Source organism: Odontesthes bonariensis, chromosome 10 (assembly GCF_027942865.1).
Source record: "Odontesthes bonariensis isolate fOdoBon6 chromosome 10, fOdoBon6.hap1, whole genome shotgun sequence".
In the NCBI taxonomy this organism is placed as follows: Eukaryota; Metazoa; Chordata; class Actinopteri; order Atheriniformes; family Atherinopsidae; genus Odontesthes; species Odontesthes bonariensis.
The window spans coordinates 17,489,174-17,512,740 of NC_134515.1; the positions used below are offsets into that span (position 1 = coordinate 17,489,174).

The 23,567-nt window shown below is 42.9% G+C and overlaps 1 protein-coding gene across 4 annotated transcripts in view; it reads right to left on the minus strand.

Moving 5' to 3' along the window:
- The window catches only part of samd11 (sterile alpha motif domain containing 11), a 51,958-nt gene extending 35,548 nt beyond the window's left edge, over positions 1–16,410 (minus strand). Inside the window, exons 1-4 of one of the 4 annotated variants that reach the window (XM_075476560.1) lie at positions 15,165–15,222; positions 14,299–14,370; positions 13,980–14,071; positions 2,565–2,734 (exon numbers count right to left, since the gene is read on the minus strand). In XM_075476560.1, the coding sequence (XP_075332675.1) occupies positions 2,565–2,734; positions 13,980–14,051 (242 nt within the window). In that variant the 5' untranslated portion in view covers positions 14,052–14,071; positions 14,299–14,370; positions 15,165–15,222. Of the gene's footprint in view, positions 1–2,564; positions 2,735–13,979; positions 14,072–14,298; positions 14,371–14,885; positions 15,143–15,164 lie in introns of those variants that run through there. The other 3 variants (XM_075476557.1, XM_075476558.1, XM_075476559.1) reach the window with 3 other exon arrangements.
- Between the last annotated feature and the right edge of the window lie 7,157 nt (positions 16,411–23,567).

Here is a 23,567-nt window from a genome sequence, read left to right on the forward strand (position 1 = left end):
CTGATAACCTGTCTGTGTTTGTTTTGATAAAGGGGAATTGTGGGTACAGTGAGTTTTTTTCCTTTTTTTTCCCAGGGAGGCTGCAGGCTGAAAGACAGACGTCAGCAGGTGTAAGTTATAAAATCCACGATGGCTGCCAGGTAATTACCCAGACTCTCAGTCAGCATTTCTTGATCGAGTTTTGTTATCTATGGCCAACTGAAACAAACTCTGAAGACGGCTTTGTTTTGCCCTTGAGTAAGACTCTTAAAATCTTCAGACTGTCCTCCCATGAAATAAAACAAAAAAAAAACAAACAGGTTGTTTGTGCATGCACTTTATTTAACCCACAGCGGACTTTCATTGTGACAGTGACCTCAGTAACCCTAACCCTTGTGATATGAGAAAAGGAGGAAGTGAGGTGAACTAATTATACTGCCGCAAAGTCCACACGGCAAGGAAGTTGCGCAGGATGAATGACAAAACACCGGAGATGCCGCTGCGCATTTCCCTATTTCCAACAAAAAAGTCAACGTGCCTTTCAACCATGACCATCCCACATGAGGAATGCTTGAAAATCAAAAGTTCCTAAGATGATATGCATCCATCAAAACAATTTGTACCACAGCCACCAAAGCAATACCAAACCATCCTCCACTTCCTGTGTGTTTCCCAGGAATCACAAGAGGTTCTGACATCCCTAGATGCTCTTATATGCATCTTATTGTGATAACAATTATTTGGTTGATTCTCCTGTCCGATGGTACTTTGGTCTGTCAGTTGTCTTTGCTTATTCAGCAGAACAAACTCCGATCTATGTCTAAAAACCTAGCAACAACTTTCAATTCTCTGTTTAAAAGAGGATGGATTGTCTTTTTGTCCACACACAAACCATGAGCGATGGATGAAAAATGATTTGACATTGACTGATCAAATTATTTTAATTCACAATAGTCACCTGATTTAACAGGACAACGATCACTCTTAATGTTACACATCAATGTAATTTGTATCTAACCCTGCACTAAAAACTACAGTGGGCATTTAATGTAATGCTACCGGAAGTTAAATTGCTGCTTAAGTAATGAAATTTAAAAAAAATAAAATTTAAAAACTGACTCATGACAAGTTTGATGTGCCCATGTAGATTACAGTACAGTTACAATGGGCAGGTTGCTAAAGCCAAGTGGGTGTGACACTGCTGCCGTCAGCCCTGATGATGTGAGGATGAGACAGCACAGATACACTCACACATGCATACAGATGCCCTGTATTTTTCACATCCATTGGCCAAATCCAATTTGTTAAGACCCTTCTACGACTCACTTACGAAGCTGTGGTCAATGGAAATCACATTTCCATGATTGGACATCCCATTATCCTGTTCGTCCAGACCCACAGCGGGGGATAAAGCAGGGCTGAGACGGATGCCCACGACAGACCGGAGCTGCGGCTCCAGCGAGTCCGTCGCCTTTCAAAGGGTAAAAGCCTGACATATTACTCATAAGTGTTCTTTAAATTCATTATCATCTTAACACGCCAGCGGCACAAGTGTCAGGGGGAGGGGAGGCTCTCTTAAACGAGGTTAGTGGATCCATTTAAAGCTTCACAGTTGCTGTGCTGTCTGCCGTGTCACACGCAAGTCTCAAGACATGAAAAACATCCCCTCCTGTAATGAGTTTGCACAAGCTGCTTATAATGCAGCAGGGGATTTTCTGAGGTTAATCAATGGACAGATTCTGCATTATATCTGTCAATAATCTCTCTGAGTGATACAAATAAGTTTATGGACATAACAAGCAATCAGAAAATCCATGTGATATGTCAGAAGATTATATACATTTATATGTATGTAGATATATATACATACATGCATACTTACATATATATATATATATATATTTATATACATATAGTCACACATTTTTATATATATATATATAGTCACACATTTACATATATGTACACATATGTGTAAAATGTAACATTTTGTAAAATGTTTACACCAGCTAAAAAGGTGCAATATTACGAAAAACGAAAAAAGCGATAAATCTTTATTTGACACTCTCTGATCAAAGCCCTTCCCATCAGAGACCAGGATGAGATGAGGCAGATAGCAGTGACGAAGTCTTTCAGTATCAAGTCAGGACAGATACACGAGACTTGCAAACTTACAAACCAATTAACACTTTGAAAGCTCAATGGTTTCTATGAGACATCCCAAAGTAAAAGTAAGATGTGTGTTTTTGAGACATTGCCCTTGATGAAAATAACACACACGTGTGAGTTGTTGGTATTTTCTTAAAGCTGTATTCATCTGCTATCAGACACAATCTCATGGCAAGCAAACAAACAGACAAATCACTCCTGGGATTTATTTTTAAACAAAAGTGACACCTCGGTTGCTGACGTGACATTTCCTTTACATAATGATTTCACTACACAACACCTGCATTGAAGCCAATGCACAAATCCAACAAGTGAGGAGAAAGTGTCATTTAAAAGAGCACCACAAAAAGCAGACAAATATCAAAGAAGCTTGTACCACTTTGAAGACGGGGTCATTTAAATCAGAGGTGCCTTACCTCTTTCTCATGATACTGTAATGCAACTCGTCCTCCTGCTTGATGTGGGCATGATCCCCACTGGCCCGCTCGCTGCCTTCACTGTCGTCACTGCTGAAGGCCAGCTCCTTCTTGGGCACCCGGTTGGGTGGAAGGGGTATGGTGCGTTTCTCTGCCAAGCGCCCGCGGTTCTGCAAACCATGTCATACAGAACAGAAGACACTTCAGCAACAGGATTCGCCAGGCACTGAGGTGCAAACATTGAGTTTACTATTCCTCAAAATACCCCTTCTTAACAAAGCTGTGAGATAGTTGGGCTCAGTTTTCAAATTTCCAGGCACGAATAAAGTCCCCAGTGTCTCATTTTGCAATTGAAACATCTTCGGCATGGAGGGGCTGAACTGGTTTGAAAATCCAGAAACGGCAATTTGATTTAGAAAAGATATGCATATAACCCTGTACTGAGTTACACCTGAGCATTAAGTTAACTAGAAATACACATCACAACTGTTGAAGGATACACAACCTAACTAGTTGGATGAGAGTTATGAATGAACAGTTAATATTCTAAAAAGTAATAGTTTAAATTGTAAGTTTTTAAATGTAATGGATTAATACTTTCTAAATCAATTCACACTGAGGGTGATGCCAGTTAAGAAATTATGAAAAACAGACATACTGTTTTAAAAATGAATTCTGCTGTAATCAATCAGCTTTCTTTAAGCAACAAAGAGAAGTCCCATTACTATTTTGTAGTCTAAAAATAAACTAATGAGAAAGATCCCCGGGTTTATGCATCCAGTGTTTATTTTTTTCCAAAGCTGCCGGGAGTAAGCAGAGAAAAGTAGGGATTAAGAAAAGAGCGTGGCCCTGGGGGAGCGAGGAAGTGAAGCTGGGCGACCTTTAATGTGACCTGAAGGGGTCACTGCAGATTACCATGGCCTATCACAGAGAAATAGGCAAAGGGGGAGAAAAGGGGAGCAGAGGAATAACCTCGCTGGGAGGGGTGGGAGATAGAGAGAGTAAAAGAGAATGAGTCAGAAATTGGAGAAGAGCACAGGAACAATAGGCTAACACGGAGGAGAGGGAGAGCAGATGTGGGTTTGTGCAAGAGAGAGAATATGAGAGAAAATACAGAAATAAAAGAGAATGTGGTGGGTCAAAACATGAAACAGAGAAAGCTCCACAGAGGGAAGGTCTGTCCAGTGTGGGAGAGTGGACTTGGATTTGAAACTATATTCTCTTTCACTCTGCCTGCCTACATCTCTGCTCTGACTCCCGGACGCCTTCAAGCCCTCCAGCTATCCCTTCCACCACACGCAACCCCACACTCCTTCACTCAGCCCCATCCCCTCCTTCTTATGCTCCATCCATCCCAGGAGGTGCGGTAGCTTGAGTGGCAGGCGGGGGCTGGGGGAGGGATTTGGGGGCTCCTAGCCAAGAGGCAAACAGGTGCAGCCCCTCTGGAGTCTCTCAAATGGCAGACATTAAACGAGTTGGGGGAGCAGAGAAAGATGAAAACATCCCTCAGGATGAGCAGACCACAGAGTTCTGCACATTTCACTCATTTTCCTTTCTGTGGGTCTTGCCAGATAAGAGGTTCTTCCTCATTTTTTTTTCCTCTCCTGCTAGAGCTTTTTACAAGTTGTACTCCAGCATCTGAGAATTGTAGATCACTTTCTGAAAGCAAGGGTCCTTCCACACAAGGTTTGGATGAAGGAATTTAGTCCTGGAGCCCAAACGGGGTGATAGAGGGGACAAACAGGAATGACACATCACGTCGGAGCAAATGAACACGCAACCGAAGCGCAGTCAGATACACAGACTGTTCGATACAAAATCTCAGCCTCAAAGGCTCCTCACTGCAGTCATAACTCTCCGGGAAAACAACCATGAGCACATGTGACGTAGCCTCACATAAAAACACGCACAACTGTTCGTCTTCCTTAGAATTCCCCTCCAAAGCAGGGGATTTACTTGGAGCAGGCCAGTAATGCAGTGTATACAGGAATAGCTCGTCTATGAGCAGTCGTGACTGCGCCTGTGTGCGCATGTAGACAACCACCCACATGGCCATGACATACCCAGGCTGACAGCCCCCATCCCTTCCTCCCTCCTCTCTCCTCCCGGAAAGCCCCAGTCCTTTCTTTAGTGGCACTGACGCAGAACTGGGGGTGAGCTCCCACTGCTTCCGGCAACACTTCCGCAGCACGGGGGACGGCTCTTTGAAACAAAACATGAAGCAGAACACACCCCTGGCAGCCCACGTAGGAGCGCTCAAAGGAAGGGTGTCGAGCACACAGGCTCATACGTGCACGCACAAACACACACGGGTGTGTGCTGAACTGAGGCAACCTTACTGTGTGTGGTCAACCTCCTTTCAGCCATGGAAAAAAGTGTCTCATAAAAGTCCCACTAAAAGCACCTCTATGAATATCGCCTCCCACGCTTTCTGTCTGACAGTCAGGCGGCCAAGAAATATATCTGGGCTTCACATTTGCACACAAAAAAAGAAAGACACATACACTCGGAGGCCCATGCACATACTGATCAGCTAATATTAACAAAACTGACAAGAGAACAAGTAAAATGATCATATCTGGACACCTGAACATTCAGAGGGCCTTTCTTTAAATAAATTAAAAATAATTTTCAACACATACAATATGAACTGAGGCGGATACGAAAGACTGAATGGCTCAACAAGATTACTACAAGCTGGTAGGGAAAACAGTGTATCACAGATGTTTATCATTACAGGTCAGACCGAACAAGAGACGTATTCTACATTAAACACTGACCTAAATACAAACCTTTTTGTCTTACCCATGATTGTTTATCGGACCTAGCCTATACAGCAGTGGTTTACCTCAACCTACCACACACAAGATAAAGCCAGTACTATTTATGCTGAAAGGGATGCCAAACAAGGATTTAATGGAATTAACTGATCTCTTCTTTTTAATGTACTACGGTAATTAAAGGCAAATGCAACTAAATATCTAATATGATCTAAAGCTGCGTTCTGACAGTTTTCTTTCTGTCTGCAATGGAACGCATCGGTTGAACCAACAGTAAATGGCAACATGAAAACATTATTCTTTAGTTTCTGGACACACAAGGTCAGAGGAGCGAAGAAAGGAAAACAACAATGGCAACTTTCACTCTTTTTCCACTTCTTTTACTCTACTGCTGTAGAATTTCATTATTCATTTAAAGCTATTGATTAAGGTTAGGTTGTTACAATACACAGTCAAATATATTTTAGACAGAAAGCTTCAACAGCATGTTCCGCGTTGCCGTGCTACCAGCTTGGGGAAACCCAGCAACGGGGGTATCCTCGGCGTTCAAAACTGATGCAGCAGCTTCCTGACCAAGCACCAAAATAAGACGAGTTGAGCAGCCTCTCGCTTCAACTTGCAGGAAGGTGGAGTTGAATCATTCATCTCTGCCCACGTCTAAGTTGTTTATCATGTAGCTTTAGAAGGCATGACGACTGCCCCCATCCCTATCGCTAATCAGTCAAAGTGGATGTCAGCAGATTTGAATGATCCAACTACAGGTCGAAGCCAGACATACTCTGATGAGTTAGGAGTGAGAACAGATTGGCTCAAGTTATCCAGATGAAGAATTGACTCCTTAAAAACTGAGAAAAAAACATCAACAGGACCAGTCTCCAACAGCTGACCATGAGACTTTAGCCTTAATATCTCGAGTTTATTGAACTTTCTCATTGAACTTAGCCAGGTTTACATTTCCACACTATGAAGCTGAGATGACTGAGATGATTATTTACGTTACGACAGTTACTGCTTAGTTTAAGCAGTAGGTGAACTTGTGTTACTCTGTACAGTTAGTTTACAAAAAAAAAAAATCTAATTAAAAAAAAGGGGCAATAAATGTAAAATATCCTTGTTTGTCAGAGATTCGGCATGTTCACTCTACACAAATTTGTGGATTACATGTCAAATCTGAGCCAGGAAAAAGTAGTTCAGACAAATTTTTTTTAAAAATGACAAATGTCATAGACATTTTAAAATTTTATTACGTTTAATTGTAAGCAAGTACTGTATAACTACAGCTGAGAAGTAATTTACTGTATGACAGATTTTGTATCAATATTCATAACATTTCTCCATATGCAATGTGAGACTATGTGTGAAAAGTGGCAGTGTAACTGTCTATGATTGCTCATCGATGATACAGAATAAAAAGAAAAAACAAAGTGAGAAATCTACCTTAACTTCACACCTTGTTTCCTTTTCAACTGTCGCACACATTTCCACTGAAGAACATTGTTTCAGTTTCAATTGTAATGAAGCCTTTCAAACCAAACTATTTATCATTGATAATAACGGAAGAAAAAAAAAAGCTATGATAATGTGAAACTGTGATGTTTTCTAAGACTGATATCCCAGCTCCACTGCAAGAGCCACCGCAAACCTCCTAATATCATTCTTCCATTGCATGAAACAGCTGGACGTGACTACATTGTCAAGCTAGCAGATGAGGAGTCTCTCTTTGTTCTGTAGTGTTTTCAGATCATTGTTTCGTATCGACTCAGCATGCTTTGACCTTCTGCAGAGGTAGCACTACAAAAAATACCTTATACAAGGTACTGCTCATTGGGTAAAACCGAAACAAATTGCTCATGTCAAGTACGCCACGTCATGTAGAGGGCCGTAACCAATTAAAATCTCTTAAAAGGCATAAAAGGCTCTGATTTCCACTTGACTTGGCTGAGATTTACATGAGTAGAGTTTTTTCAAAAGAATTAGCTAATTTGAATAAATGGTAAAAAGTAAAAGCATGGTATGGCTAAAACCGCTCCTTAGAATCTGATTTAATGGCTCAACATGGGCAATAAAGCTTTAGTTCTTCATTGAAGAATGTTCCATATATGTAGTCATACAGTACTCCAGTGGTTCATCTGGGTTAAGTTGAGAATGCATCAATGGATAGCCAAAGTAAGGTTTATATTATGGGCATAAAGCGTGGCCGATACAAATAAGAATCTGATTTTAAAATGAAAGATATTACATTGGTCCGTTGACCACTAAGTGCCATAAATCGGTCTGTGGCCTGATTCTACATTTAGAATCAGCATTTTTAAGGTTTTAATGCCGATCCTGCGAAGAATCAAAGCAAGATTTCGAGATTTCAAAGCGAAAAGCAGTGGAAAAACAACTCAGAGGTACGGCACAAGTAAGCCAGTCCAACATAGCCGTTTAGATGCAGGCAGAAATTGTTAGACAATCTAATGTTTTAGACTCTTCAAAGAACTCTTGGTGGAAAAGTGAACTAATGAGTGTGTTTTTTTTTTTTTTCCTTTCTCCTTGCGTTATTTCCTGAAAGGTGCAGCGCCCTGCCGCTGGCTCCAACTAGCATGAGCAAGCACACACCCACACGTACACAGCAGTAGCTGCCCGTGACATTCCTGCAGCTGCGGCGCTCTCCCTCCCTCGCACGCGCCCCCCCAGCGATCTCCCTGGGGGACGAATGCCTAATGAGTCACGCGCCTGTCTGCCGTTACCTCGCAGCATGTGTGTGTTTGTACTTGTGTGTGTGTGGAGGCTGGATGGCGGGCCGACTTGGCGCGAGCACTGGGGGAGGGGGGGGGTGGATGAGGAGACTACAGAGAAGGAAAGAAACAAGTGTGAGGAGGCTGGGAGAAGCGGTCATTACAGCGATAAGAGATGTGAAACAAAGCCAAAATGATTTTTGTTTGCTGTGTGTTTATGGGCCTAAAATCCAACCCATCCCAAAACTCCTAATTCGCCCTTTCTTCAGCCTCAACCTCAATCTCTGAATCAAATGCACAAACACAACGCTGTCACAGGTGCATCTGTGAAAGGTGATTTGACCCAAATTTGTCATCTTTTGTCAAACTGAGATCCCTCAGCATGACCCATTTCAACCTGGCTACTGTGAATAATCAGATTAAGTAATGGTTTGATTTGAGTGTTTACAAGCTTCACGGTAATCAGATTTTCCCAATAACTCAATAATAAAGTTTATGTGACTTGTTTGACTGTGAGGGTGATGTCTGTTGGAGACAAAAGGTTAAAGTGAAGAGACCACGCTGCTGTTTATTGTTTTTACTCTATATGCTTCAAATCGTGTCAATGCAAACTCTACTACTTCTGGCATTACTCGTGGCATGAATGCTGTTTTACAATTTTGCCATTTTATTTTACTTCAACAGAAGCCACAACAAAACCTAATTTTGCTTATAACACAACACCGATTTGCATCCAATGTACTCCACGACCCTTCTGGTGCACAGTCAGAGATGGCCGAGATAGAAGTCACAAGGCAAAAGCTAACTATGCCGTACCGGCCCCAGAAACACTGACAAGCCTTATATTTGCTTAATAGGGTTTTTTTTTTTACCAAATATTAGAGTATAGATAAACACGCGTTACAAATAGCTGACAGCTGAAACATGTTATTGTGTACCAGCATGAAAAATGTCTGATTTCAAACCCATTACTGTGCTACAGCACACAGATTTTTACATGTTTATTCATATTCGTATTTATACTCCAGTGCTATTTCATTTCATTTTTTATTTTTTAGAAACACACTCACTCCAACTTGGAGCTGTGCTCTCAACCCAATAAGTCTCAACTGTTTTCTGTTAAAATTACCATGTAGAGTAATAAAGTTAAAGATTTTGTGTTTGTCCACCTGCCAGCCTGTTGCTGGATGTTCAGCATGTCCCAAGGATGTGAACATAAGACAGTTACTTTTACAACATTTCCTGTCAATATTGCAACGTCATTGTTTATGGTGACAAACAGATAAAGTTCAGGTCAAATAAAGCAAAAAATGGGTCCAATTTTAACCCCCCTGAGTGGCTTTTGCCTTGTTGTTCTTGGTTTGCAGCAGAGCTTTTTTCCAGCAGTCCCAAATTAAGTGAACACAAATGTATTTATTCTGACTGGAAGAAACCCACCAGTTTCCTCATCAAGCCTGACACAGCAAGTATTTTTTTTCATTCTAAAATGTCAACTGTAGTAACAGCAACAACGCCAACAACTGGGATTTGGGGTGTTTCAACACATTCGAGCTGGAATAAAGATGAATAAATATACTTTCTCGAAATTTGACAGAATTTCATTTCAAGATTCAAGATTCATTTTGGTTAGAGAAAAACAAACAGACTGTGTTTTCTTGTAAGATCTCTGGGTTGATGTTAAGCTATAGTCTGAGCAGATCCACATGGTGTGCATTGTTTCATTCATATTGTAAAAGGAACATGTGTTGGTTCAGAAATGCAACTATAAGTCAGCCGTGAGGTCATGCACCAATGAACCAACTTCGTAAAGTGAAAATGGACTTGGCTTAAATAAATCTGATTCCAGATAGCAGTGTGCGTGGTATGTATACAGACTTTAGGCAACACTTGGTTGTTGAAGCCATGTGAGGGGAAGAGAAAAAAAAAAGTGAGAAGGCGCTGAAGGGCAGACAGGCATGCGACCAAGACCCACGTCTCACCAGCACACACACACACACACACACACACACACACACACACACACACACACACACACACACACACAAACGTACATGCTCTCCTGCACATTCGGCCCCCACGCGCTGAGCCGAGCGGGCAGTTGCAACCCAGTGGAGCGGCACAAGGGGGGCTCAAGGGGGGAGGAGGTGCACAGAGGGCGAGAGGCGGCGAGGTGGAGGGGAGGCTGCTGGCTCGGCGCTGGGAGGTCAGCGCTGGTGCAGTCAGGCGTACAAGCGCGCCTCTTGCTCTCCCCTCTCCCTCTCGTTTCTTTCCTCCCTTATTCTTTCCCTCTCTGTGTGTTTGTACAGACCCACTGAGGTTGCCACAAGGAAGCTTTACAGACAGGTAACGACTGTGCCTTTTTCTCCCCTGACATACTATGGGGAAGTGGAGGCGTGAATGAAGCTGTGGTTGGTAAATTAAACTAAAATGTGCTCTTGTCTTGGTCCTCGGAAGAGTTTAATTTGATCCTGACAAGTACAAAAAAATTTCAATTCAAGCTCAGCAAATTAGAAGTAGGTTCATAAATGCACCAGGATTAATTAAGTTAATGCACATCAGGTTTGGGAGAGTCCCAAACCATTTTTATTTCAGGAAATAGAGTTTTCATTAACTTCAGTGAGGAAATTGTGGAAGGGTCCGGTAAAGCCCAACCAGGAAAGGGACTTAACAGGGATTTTGATATAGAAGTGGCAAGATGTACTGAATTGGTAAAATAGCTGGCATCTGAGTGAGCCCCAAACTTTTGCTAAAGCCTAAACAAATACTTGCACATATAGTAGGTATGACTTTTCTATTCTTACAAACAAATATACGTGTCTTGCTGTCTGCATAGGTCTGTGCTGGCAGAGTGAACCACATGCTAGAAAATCACATGGTAAAAAAAAAAGAAACATATTTCTGTGAACACAGATGTTTGGGGAGGAGGGTTTTCAAGAAACAACGCCACGGGCGTAGTTTCAATTAACCACATTTGGCTAATACACAGATGCTCCAACATCTTTTATCTGTATCTCAACAGGGTTCACTCCCAAGTACACAGACTCTTACAGTGTGCTACAGATCATGTGCATACACATTCACTTCTTAAAGCTTAGCATCTTACTGAAAAAGGACAACAGCAGAGGCTAATCGCTGATTTGCTCAATTAAAAAGTTTATTTTAAATGAACAAATCATGGATAAAAAGATAGAAATAGGTACAAAAATGGCACAGTGATGCATCACATATATAACTTTAGGCTGGCTCAGTCCTTAGTTTGTTTGATACACAGAGGCACACACAAAGTGCACAAATGCACTTGGCATCACCACAGTTCTGCACACTTATGGGCCAGTGACCAATTCAAGTGTTACCATAGCAACACAGGAACAGCAACATGTACACAAGACTGAGGCATCGCGCAATCCATTGATAATCTTCAAACCTGAATCCATCACATACCAAGTCAGCATCTATAACTTCATTCAATATGATACATTTTAATCATAAAAAGGTATTAAGACCAACCACAAGTTCTAAGCAAAAACATTTTTTGTGTGTTCGTGCAGATCTGTGCAACTGCGTGTTTAATTCCACTTTGCAAGAGGAGCCTTGATTGGAGGAGGTCTTTACGAGCCGGAGGAGGGGAGTGTAATTTCCTCCCGGCCTCCGCCAGTTCCGCTGAAATAACAGAGCAGAGGAAGCCCAGCTCTCCCGGGAGGAGACACACATGCACAAACACACTGATGCACACACACGCTGGCAAGCTGGCAAATCAGCCAGCATTGCACTTACAAACAATCACAGACAAAAGACACAGTTCCAAAGTAACCCAAACGTATGCACAGAGAGGATCGGGTATTATATTCCATCTAATGACTTTAAGGAGCAATAACAGTTAAAGCTGCTATCAAACAGGAATCATTGAAGCTCCTGATTATCGCATGAAATATGGATTTAGTTTCATAATATTGATAATCAACATTTTTAAACTCTACAACAGTTCGAGTCACAATGAGCAGCTTGTCCACAGGCACAGAGCAAATGAACCCTCCCTGATTTCCACACAGGCAGGTGAAACGTCTTCCCACCAGCTGCTGTACTTTATGATCGCTTGCCTCACGCCTATAAGTGAAACAAGATCACTCAAAGTTCAGCCGTCAAACTTTAGAAATAAATGTCGGCATGAGGTAATTTGTGTTAGTAGGCATGCATGCTAGTGTGTGTGTGTACATGTAAGAGCTCATCAGTAAGGGAGTGCTGGCTGCCATGCCCTGAGGGAAGTCAGTGGGGAGAGAAGGAGACGCCAGTACAGGCCATACAAGTCCTGCAGCCTTCTCTCCTCCGCCTAACCCTCACAGCCTCACATGGAACTGCCAACATACTCAGCCTGTGTGTAGATGTGTGTGTGTCATAGGTATATTCACTCAGTGGGTAAGGCTTTCGGCATCATCACCACACAGGCGAGCACGAGAGTTGTTGTCTATAACAACAACAACCTTAAGGCTCTCATATCTTTGCTTGCGTCAATAACAAAGTTTTCTCCGTCACTGCTGTAATTAAAGTGGAACCGTACAAGCCATGGCAAGCCAAAAGCCAATCAGTCTGATATCTGTAATGAGCCAAAACATAAGCAAACACGCTCTGAATCGCAAATCCTTCAGTGAAAAAAATAAAACATGAGCGTTTCTGCTGGCTGCCTCTTTCCCCCGAACTCCGTGGTGCAATTTGTTGTGGCTGAAACCTTTGTGTCAGGGTGCAGGTCTTCATTTTCGGCTGGGAGAAATGTCACCAGTTTACCTGTATCACTCAAACACCTCCAGCTTATCAAAACCGCCTTTGCCTTGCGTGCCTCACACACAATAATCAGCAGTAGCCACGCTCAGTAGCCCGCTAAGCCTCTTACACCCTTCCCTCAAGATTAGTGCTTGGGAGCGACGACAGATGCGCTTCGTGGTGATAAAAAAAAAAAAAAAGAAAAACACGCACGCAAAGATACACACTCACAGCCCCCTGCACCTGTGTGAACAGATTTGGCAGCAGTGCTCTCGTTCAAAGCTGACACACACATATACACACACAAAAACACAGCGCGGTGATGCCATAATCGTGACACACCTGCAAGGCCCCAAGGCTTGGCATTGTGCCCTCGGTTCAAGCCCCGAGGAGAGAACTAGGCAAACAAGAGTTCAACTGCCAGGTGAGGAAGCTGATTCAGTGAGACAGAGGAGTCCAACCAACAATTCACCTGATGTCAGGCGGCCATAATGGACAGTTCAAAGTCCTTTTTTATTTTTTTTAATTAAAACGCTGTTGGTACTCTGCATCTGTAAAAGGCTGGAAGTGGATTTGATATTCATGCTGCGAAAAAATTACCATCAGGGTTGACATGTGTGCCTGTGGGGTCTTCACCGTGAAGGTTACAAAGACAGTGAATCAAAATGCACTCATTCAGTCTTCCACACTCACTCAGAAGTGTATAAGGGCTGAGGCTCACACAAAAGGTAGCACAACATAACACTAGCATCGACCAGTTAAGCTTAAAAATAAGCTTAAAAAATATTAAAAGATAAGACCGCTAAGGGGGGTGTTCACTAAATCGAGATGCCCTGTGAATGTAGGAAATATAAAATAGTTGTCTTGCTTCAGAATAATTGAAAATAGCTTTTTCTAGCGTAGATATTTGTATTGTAATCTGACCGGTTGCATTGTTCTCTGAGAAGTTTTAACCCTCAACATGAGTGAGGGCAGCGGATTCTAGACCACCACAGTTAGCACCAATCTTTTCACCTTGTATACATAGTGCAAAGAAGTTCCCTTCAAACAAGATAGAATAGATATTTTCCAAGTAGCTTCTCCTAATCAACATAAGAACACAGTCAGAAGAGAATGGCACAGCAGCAGTAACGTTGGTATGACGGATGAAGCATTCTTACCACTGGAGATGAAATTCTGCAACCAGGACAGTCACAGATTGGCGGGTGCACCTGTAAGATTCCTTTGGACATAAGAGTCTTGAGACTTTTTCCTGGAAACAAACAAGAGACACGAGAGTTGACATGTACCAACCAATATTCTCCAGGCAGTACACACATATCTCCACCATGACAAAGCACCTGATTAACTGGCATTTGTCTTGACATTATAATTACCTTTAAAACTCAAAATCTTTATTTAAAAAAAAAACTAAAGCAATCAACAAACAGCAAAAAAGCAATCAGAGAGAGTGAGTCTCTCTAGACCAACTTAACTAACCTCTATAATGTTGTCAATAACTGAGCCCACGGTCCAGTATGGACAGCTGAAGAGACAGAAACCTTCTGTCATCTGCCCAGAAGAATCGGTATAATAAACTATTAGGCTATCATTTTGACCTGGGGGCAGCACCCTCCCCCCACACATCTTCACGCGCATCAGTTCTGCCCGAGTAGCCTTGTGTGCGTGAGTGTGAGGCGAGAGAGCGCGTGCACCCGGGCGTAATTATCATTAAAATGTTCAGTTACGCGTACCAAGATTTAAAAAAAAAAAAATCGGAACAAAGTTGCTGGTAATGCTGTTTCACAGAAAATACCTACCGAAAACCTACACAAAGCGTGTACAGCACTTGTCTGAAAGCTACACTTTTAAAAAATGATATTTAGTTGAGAAAATGCCCTCAACAAGCACTGACAGTTATGTTAAAGAGACAAAACAACAATACAGCCATCTAAAGTTTCCTTAAACCCAACATGCAACGCGTAAAAGTGTCAACAGCCATGCACGAGAACAGCTGCTTCATCCCATTAGGGTTGAAAAAATATTTCAAGTCTCTCCCGTTTAATTATCTATGTCTAACTATTCACCTCAGTCGCGTGCAGCCAACTCCAGATGCCCCCATTTAGTGTCTGATCGCAGCAGCCCAAAGTCTATGTCAAAGACTCGGAGGCATGTGGAGGGTATCTACTCATCTGTCTCCTTACGCACTGACTGCACTGCTGTAACCCTTTCACTCCAAAACACAGTACCGAACCGCCAGGCTCAAGTTAGTACCCACCGAAAGTGGCATTTGTTAAGCTTGGAAGTAGTCTTGCAAGTCTTCTCTCCCATCCGTGAACCTTGAGAAAAGTGAAGGCTGTTCTTACCTTTGTGTCTAATACTCCGTTTCCAATCTTTGGCAGTCTCTCGTCCACTGACAAACTGGAACTCATTGGGGGTGAGCCACTCGCCCCTGTATTTAATTGAGGGTCCCTTACTGCCTTGACACAGTTTGTTGATATAAAGCAAAGCCTTGTTTTCCCCGCACTCCACCTCGATGCACGGCTCCCCGTTGTCGAAAAAGGGCTGAAAGTCGGGGATGGAAGAAAACCTCTCCAGCATTAAGTCGTCCGTGTGATGGTGGAGGTGCTGGTGATGCAGCGCCGAGTCGTGGAGCCCCAAGTACGCGCGGTGATGGGCAAAAATGTGGTCGTAGGGCGGCGGATGCGGGGTCACCACGGGGATGGCGGTGGCATTTAAAGGGGCCAGGTATTCGGACTGGTTGAACGCGGTCAATGCCATGTCGTCCCCATCCAGCCGCTCCTTTTTGATGGCAGGCATGTTAGTGGGAGCCGAGCGCCGGTAACAAGTGAAAAGCTGCTCGCCCGATCCAACTTGAGCGTCCTCTTCGTGTGTGAGTTGGGCTGACCCAGACTTGAAGACGCGCCGCTTGGTGTTACGCTGAGTCCCCGTGTCGCCGTGAGACAGCGGTCTGGTGAAGTTGCCGGATAGATTCCCATTCAGTAGTTTCCAGCTCGCAGCGGCAGCAGCGCTCTCCGCCAGCCTCACAGCTCCTACCTCCCACATTTAATCTCACTCGCTCTGTTAATACCTGACATGCTGCGAAGCCCTGAGCCCCTTACATTATGCTACTTACTGCGATCACTACCGGTCAAAGCAACACGTACTATCTCTTGTTTTTTTTTTTTTTTTGGTTTGTTTGGTTTTGAGGAAACGTTTACTTTTTTTTTAATCTATGTATTTTCTAATATTATTCTAATAAAGATGAGGCAACATTTTTAATTAGCTGTACAGTCTCAACAAAAGCCAAACAAAATACTTCCGTCATGGGGAGTTGGGGATTAAATGTAGCCAATATATAACTTTCCCTGCCAATTTAGATCAAGAAACACTTTTGACACAACCTTAACTATCCTGATATGTTATTTAACTGAATCATTAGCCGAAAACACGAGGTGTTGTATTCCAGAGTATTTTTGCAACATGAAAACCGTTTAAAGTTTGGAAAGAGTTGTTAGATTTTTTTTTTTAAACTCCTGTGTGTAGCTGAAGTCACGCTGAAGTTCACAGACCCAGACCAAACAAGATTTGCACTCTCCGCCGCTTCTCAACTTGGCCCATTTAAACAGCGGAGGATTGGCGAGAGCCCCGCAGAGGAGGAGGGGGGAGGAGGAGGAGAAGGGGGGGACTGCGAGGGACGGCGCTTCGGTGCGTAAAATGGAGGAACCATGATTTCTGTGCACGAGGAAGTAACCTGCGTCCGCCTACTCAACTGAATCTAAAACTCATTTCAGCTCCATCTTCTTGTTAATGGTTTCTGATTCTAAGATTATTCTGCACAACAAAGATCTGATGAGTTTCCGTAAAAATACAAACAAAAAGATGCCATCTTAGATTAAAGTAAAGGTCAGTAACGCCTGCCCCAGCTCGGGCCTTCACCTTTTAAGTCAACAGTTTCTACAAATGTACAAACACTTGATCAAATACAGTAATTCAACAGCTTTAAATCAGTCAGACATTCAACACTGAACACACACAAAGAGGTGAGGCGTTGAACAGATGTCACAGCCGACCAAATATATCCTTGAAAGGCTGCAGCCACAGGTCCACGCACTGGGTGTGTTATGTTCTCCTCCTGCGTCTGAATTCAACCATCTATTTGTTAAACCTCACCTACCATGACCTCACCCTGGCCTGTGTTGCCACACAGAACTACTCAGCTGCTGCAGTGCAGCGGTGCCAGACTTAATCCACTTTAAAACATGTTCTACGTTAAAGGCTACATTTGAGCATCACAAACTGTGAATTAGCCATTCTTTTGTTGTCAATCTAATGTCCTGTTGATGAAGATGGGCCGCTGACTGGCCAAAAAGACCGAAAATGTGTTTGTTTTACAGAATGTTATTTCATATTGTTGAATTACTCGCATTTTTATTTTTTTTCTGTGATAAAGGGGTGGTGATGTCGACATGAGATATATATATATATATATATATATATATATAAGAAAAGAGATTGGAGTATGACACGGAGGAGGAAAAGGTCCAGCCTGACTTCAATCCAACTATGGATGGTGTGGTTATGTGTCATGACTTATCAAACTATTACAAAGAATTATTTTTAATCCAACAGTTTTCCTTATAGCTAAAACACTTTGGTAAGCAAAGGTTACCTTTAAAATAGAAAAAACTAAACTTAATTTATGCTCTGTGACATGTATTTGATTGAATTTTGGGTTACAAGCAGATACAGAAAATGTAAGAAAAACTGATCATATGAGCAGCCCGTGCAAACATGTTGCTTTAAACTGCAGTGAAGCCTGAACCTTCAACACGTTTTCTGAAAGTACTTTTTCCTCCACGCTGTCTGCAGGGCAGGGTCCCCTGAGCTCCTCAAGCTTGTGAGAAAAAACCACATCTGACCCCCATCAGTGGAGAACCACCCAGGTGGATCTACCACCAACACATGGAATAGCCATTCCAGGAGCAGAGGAGGGGTCCAAAGCACTGTGTGTCAAGAGCCTATAAATCAGGCCAAACTGCCTCTGACACACACAGGAAGGAGGCATGCCACACCGCAGGCGGAAGCTGTGCATGAGACGACCAGAGTCCACAGCTTGGCCAGAACTGGTACAATGCCCGAGCCGGGCAGACGAACACATAGCACACATGTGCAGAAACACACGCCAGCAGCTGCCTCACCAAAGACAGCGAAGGACTGAAAGACTGAGAGTTTTCCTTTTGGATCCGAGAGGCTGTGATGGTTGAAGATAATGTATAGAGTTAAAGGGTTTGCACATTAAGAAGAGACTCAAGTAGATTTTCCACCCAAGAGTGACCAAAAAGGTGAACCATCGTCACTCATACAAAAGTTATAGCTTCTGAAGTCTGAAAGATTCAACTGAAAGGCACCATGTTTCAGCTTAACAATAAAGTCACTTTCCACGTGTTGTCGGGTACACTTGGTCGTGCTGACATAAATCACGAACTGCTGACATTTACAGTGTGTTGACAAAGCCGTTTCAAGGAAGTGGAACACTACATTTCAGATGAGAAGCTCTCTGAATTTCTCTCTATCAAACCACATCGAAATGTCTCAGTGGAAACCTCGTTGATAAAAGCGTTGGCGCTGGATGTTGCACCATCAGGAGAGCCCTGATGAAACTAGTCATAAAGGGGACACCCATGGCAGCACCCACGACGCTTCCCTGGTCGTGAGTCACTCTCGATGGCTCATCGCGAAGGGGTTCCCCAAACTTGTATGGTGACGACACTCAAGCTTTCATTTCAAACTTAGTTTGGTGTTAAATGAGTGTCATTTTCCATCAGCATTTTGCAGCTTCTTTAAAAATCCTTGTGATTTTTTGGAAACCTTGTTTAACCTGTTAACCTTTTCATAGTTCCTACTTCTCTTTCTACAATGTGAAAGAATCTTCTGCAGCAAAAAAGTTTAAAAAAAAAAAACAACCACAAAAACACCCACAGCTGCTCTTAAACCCTGCAAATTTACAATGAAATAGGAAACCCCAACATTAACATGACAATTTTGCAGCAAAGATGAATCATGTTACCGTATCCCAACAGCCAGATCATATTGCGTTTGTGTTCTTGCATGCTAAAACTGAAAAGACTTTAGTCTAGTCAAAGACCGTAGTTACATTGTGGACCAATTTAGAGCAGATACATAACCCGGCAGCCAAATATTCTACCTGTTGATGGAGACGGTTTCACAGGCAAAAAGTGATCAAGCCTGCAAAAAAAAAAAAAAAAAAAAGATGAACATACTAATATTCAATTTTTGATGTCTTGACATAATTGACTTTTTGTTACCAAAATCTTCTTTCAGTCAGTGATCTTCTATGATCTGATTTCTTCCAATCATTTTCACTCAGACGGTAAATATTGATGGACAATATAGAGGATAATCCTTCAATAATACATAGAATGAGTATGATTAGTTCTGAATATCTTTAAACCTATAAAATGTCAGTTAAATGTGAAATAAACATTCAGACGACAATATTTGCATGTGAAAAATAGGAACCTGAAGTTGTGTGGAAGACTTTTATGAATAAAAGAAAAAAAGCTGGTAGTTATTTTCTGTTGATCCACTAGTGAGAGGGTAATTTAGTGGATAAGTTACTCTTTTACCACAGTGCTACAATTTGGACTATAATGTAACAACAGCAACAATGACAATAATTTAAATAATCATTCTGACATCAGCCCCTATCCTACTATAAAATAAATCCACAGAAAATGCGGAGCATGGTTGCCTAGTTATGAACTGAAGCAACAACTTTACTGCCTTCTTCCTCAAAGTGCAATTTTCGTCCATTGCTTCTCCTCATCGTCCATCGGGAACCCCCCTAACGCGGCCCCCGCCTCTGCGCCGTTGTTGGCAGCGGCCCCGGAGCCGCAGCGCTGCCGGCGGGGGAGAGAGGTAATAAATAACCCGGGGAGAGGAGCGGAGACCGCCGGGCGGTGCACAGTCTGACCTGACAAATACTCACTGGAAAACCATCAGAGAGCGAGAGCCCACCCCTAGCGCTTGGAGCCAGCCTTTCAGACATGAACTGCAAAATATATAGGCTATGCCTGCCCCTACTGGAAAAAGGAAAGGAAGACAGAAGCGTCTCCGTCCCCCCCCCCCCCCCCCCCCGACATCCACATCGAGACACCGTCGGAGACTGCACGCCGAGACTAATTAACTATTTAAAGCAGAGTATGAATTTCTATTGAAAGGTTGCGCCTTGTCAAATCCCGCCGTATAAATATGGGACATCATAAACACGAGGAGTTAAGACAAAAACAGCAACTCGAGTTTTAATTGAACTCATTAAAAGACTGAAACTTGTAAATTATTAGTGTAAATACGACTGTCTCTGTGAATATTAAGATTCTCAATTGAAAATGAATTCTTAAAGGGCCATTAGTTTTTCGCTAACTCACTGAAATGAATACTTAAAACACTTATTCTTGGATCCAGATTATTCTTTCCATGTTGTTTTTCGAAGAGCCTTCAGTCCACGATGAAACGCCTGAGAGAATAATTGCCCTTTTCACACAGATTTTGCTTCATCCCTAAAAAGACAATGCCTCTGTTTTGACTCCACTCTTTGGTGGCTTGTATCAACAGTTAAATTTACAATGTTCCAATACCAACCGGAATAACACCTTTCTCTCAATAAAGGCTGATTTATGGTCGCCTACGGAGAGCCCTCTCCGTCAACGGAGACCCTCCCGGAGACGCTCTCCGTAGCTTGCGTGTGTCGGCCAAAATTTCTATCTATCCATCGAGGCGACGGAGACCGCAAGGGTTGTGATTGGTCGGCTGATTTTACAACATCATTTCCGGAATCACTTTTCCGGTTAGTTAGTACCCTCCACTCACAACAACAACACTCCCACACTCTCGTTCCCTTCTCCATTTTTTAAACAAAATTATTTGTATTTCAATTTCAACAAGCTCCAACTCCAACGACAGTATTTTTCTCTCGGTTGCCATCGTTCACTGTGAGGAGTGGAACGAGCCGGAAGGTAAACAATCAATCAACGACTTTCACGATAGACTCGGGAGATTGGGTCGTTGGCGACACCTACTGATCGGGAGGTGAATTGCCTTGGGTATCCGACAGCCCGACGGAGAACTTCGAAAGGACGGACTACGGAGACGCATTGACGGATAGCGACGGAGAAACATAGTGAGGCCTAAAGCCCGATTTATGCCCTACGGAACCGGACGAAATTCGTCTGTCCGGTCCATACATTGCTCCCGGAGCTTCTGTTTATGCCTCCGTCCGTATTGCGCACGTCCGTAAGAAATCCTCTAGAGGGCGGTATTATATATTGAGTCATTGTCGGCCGCGGGTTTGAGAAACATGGCGTCAATTGAGGAAGTTGCAGTCATACAAATGTATATACCCCCTGACCATCTCACAAATCCTCTCCTCCATTACCTGGCATTTTTAAATCTTAAAATGTTTTAATCTCCTACTCTTCGTTCTTCTTCTTCCTCCATAACTTCCGGAGCCAACACGCACCTGACTCTCTACTGCCCCCACGAATTCCTCTGGTATTGCTCCGTTTTGCCCGGAGCTCACCGGATTGCTAAGCTCTTGACCTACGGACAAACTGACGGATGAAACGACCCCCGGAACCGGGTGAAAGCGTCCGTTTCCGTAGTTAACGTAGGGCATAAATGGGCCTTAAGACATGCCATGTAAACATAATTTTCTGATGACATTTAACCAATAATGTTGACACGGAGAGCTATGGAGTGTCATATCATCATACAATGCATGCATTTATTTATATTTATTTAATAGTTAAGTTTAGCCAATGTGTCCTCTCTTAACTTGGAGAGGAGAAGGCCTCAACTGCAGCCAGGCACCAGAGAGGGAATCAGACATTTTAGCGCTACTTTTAAGCGAGCATTTCAGTGGTCTATCTTTAAATATAGTCTTATGGCGCTTTTCCACTAGCTCGCTTCGGCTCGGCCCGCTATTGCGTGTTTCCACTAGCACGCCGTACCTGCAACCAGGACGATTTTCCGTACCACCTCAGCCCTGGTTCCAAGCGGGCCGAAGCGTTACTAAAACGTGACATCAGCCGACTGCCTTCCACTGATTGGGCGATGAGTGTCGTCACTGGAAGCGTCATAACGTGGATAATAAAAGCTAGCATTAGCAACTGTTAGCTTACCTCCAAACGTCGTCTTTTTGAAGCTCGTAACAAAACTCTCCGGTACTTTTCAATACTGTTTTTCTGGCGGCCAGGAGTCTTCTCTGGCTCTCTTCTCTTGCCTTCTGTGCGACAAAAAGCCACAGGGTGAGCAGCAACACGCACAGCCGTGTTACGACGACCCCGCCCACGTCGAGGAGGCACGAAGTATACTCGTTTGTAATGGAAACACAACCAAACCGAGCCGTGCCGAGCTAGTGGAAAAGCGCCATAAGATAACACGTCTTAATGACACTATTGGGTCCCACCAGAGTTTTCCCATTATTTGTCAACACACCGTTTCTTTAAGATTCATGTCTCCATGTTTCCAGTCAGCGAAGAAAAAGATGAGAGGGGGGGTGAACACAGTTTTGGGGGCAAGGGTGAAACCTGAGAACAGGTGCAAACATGGCTTAGGAAGACGTGAGAGATTCATCAGACTGTGCTCTGAGTGAGACTGTTCACCTGCTCGTTATTGAACTAACTTGCTACCACCCACATTGTTTGTCCATGATGTAATAGGCCAACCAGAGACAACCCAATACTAACAAGCTTAAAGGGGGCACACTCCCCCCTATCACAGTGGTGTCACACATACTTTCTATACTATCAATAGATTCCCCTTCTATGCTTGGATACTTGGACAGTAGTCCAAATAGATGACTCGGCTGACCAATTGCCAAAGCTTGACATAACTAAACATAAACCGACTGATTGTCATGCCTCTGCTCTGTGCTGGTGATACACACAGCTTTGCCAATACACGTCTACCTATTGTTGCTATTTGTTGCTTGGGGGCTCCCAAAAATGTGTGGAACAACCTGAGCTGTAGTCATCCTTGTGTTTTGGACCCTATCACAGAAAAGATAGAAATGCTCTAAAGCAGAGATACTCATTGCGCGGCTCGCGAGCCACATGCGGCTCCTCAAGCTCTAATTGGTGGCTCGCTCTCGCATAGTAGCTTATTACAATATGGTAACAATAACAATACATTTTTTCAAATAACATACAGCGAATACTGCACAGTATTAAGTATTTTTATTAAGTATAAATTAAGGCTTAATGGTGTTTCCTAAAGGGGGAACTGTTAAACCTGGCAACGCAGCCCGCTTAAACCACCGTCACACTTGACTGCAGTGCACGCTAGCTCCTTTAGCCAGCGCGAGATGCAGGCACAATGGGTCGGTTTTTAATTAGAAAAGGGCAAAAACCATGCACATCTTGAATGTCTCACTATGATTACAACAACAAACTACAAATACAACATGAAGAAATTCAAGGACATGCATGCCAGCTCATCCCAGTATTAAGATAAATGTGGTCTTAATTGAAAATGTATTGGCTGTGTTGTTTCTTTTTTTTTGTGGGATGTTTTATATGTGGAAATGCATATTTGCAAAAGGGGACTCAGTATGTTGTCGTAAAAGTGGGTCTTCGCTTGATTTTGCTCTGCCAATGTGGCTCTTGTGAAAAAAATAGTGAGTATCACTGCTCTAAAGGAAAGGTCTGTTTGGGGTGGAGCAAAGATGTTGTCATTCAGAGTGATTT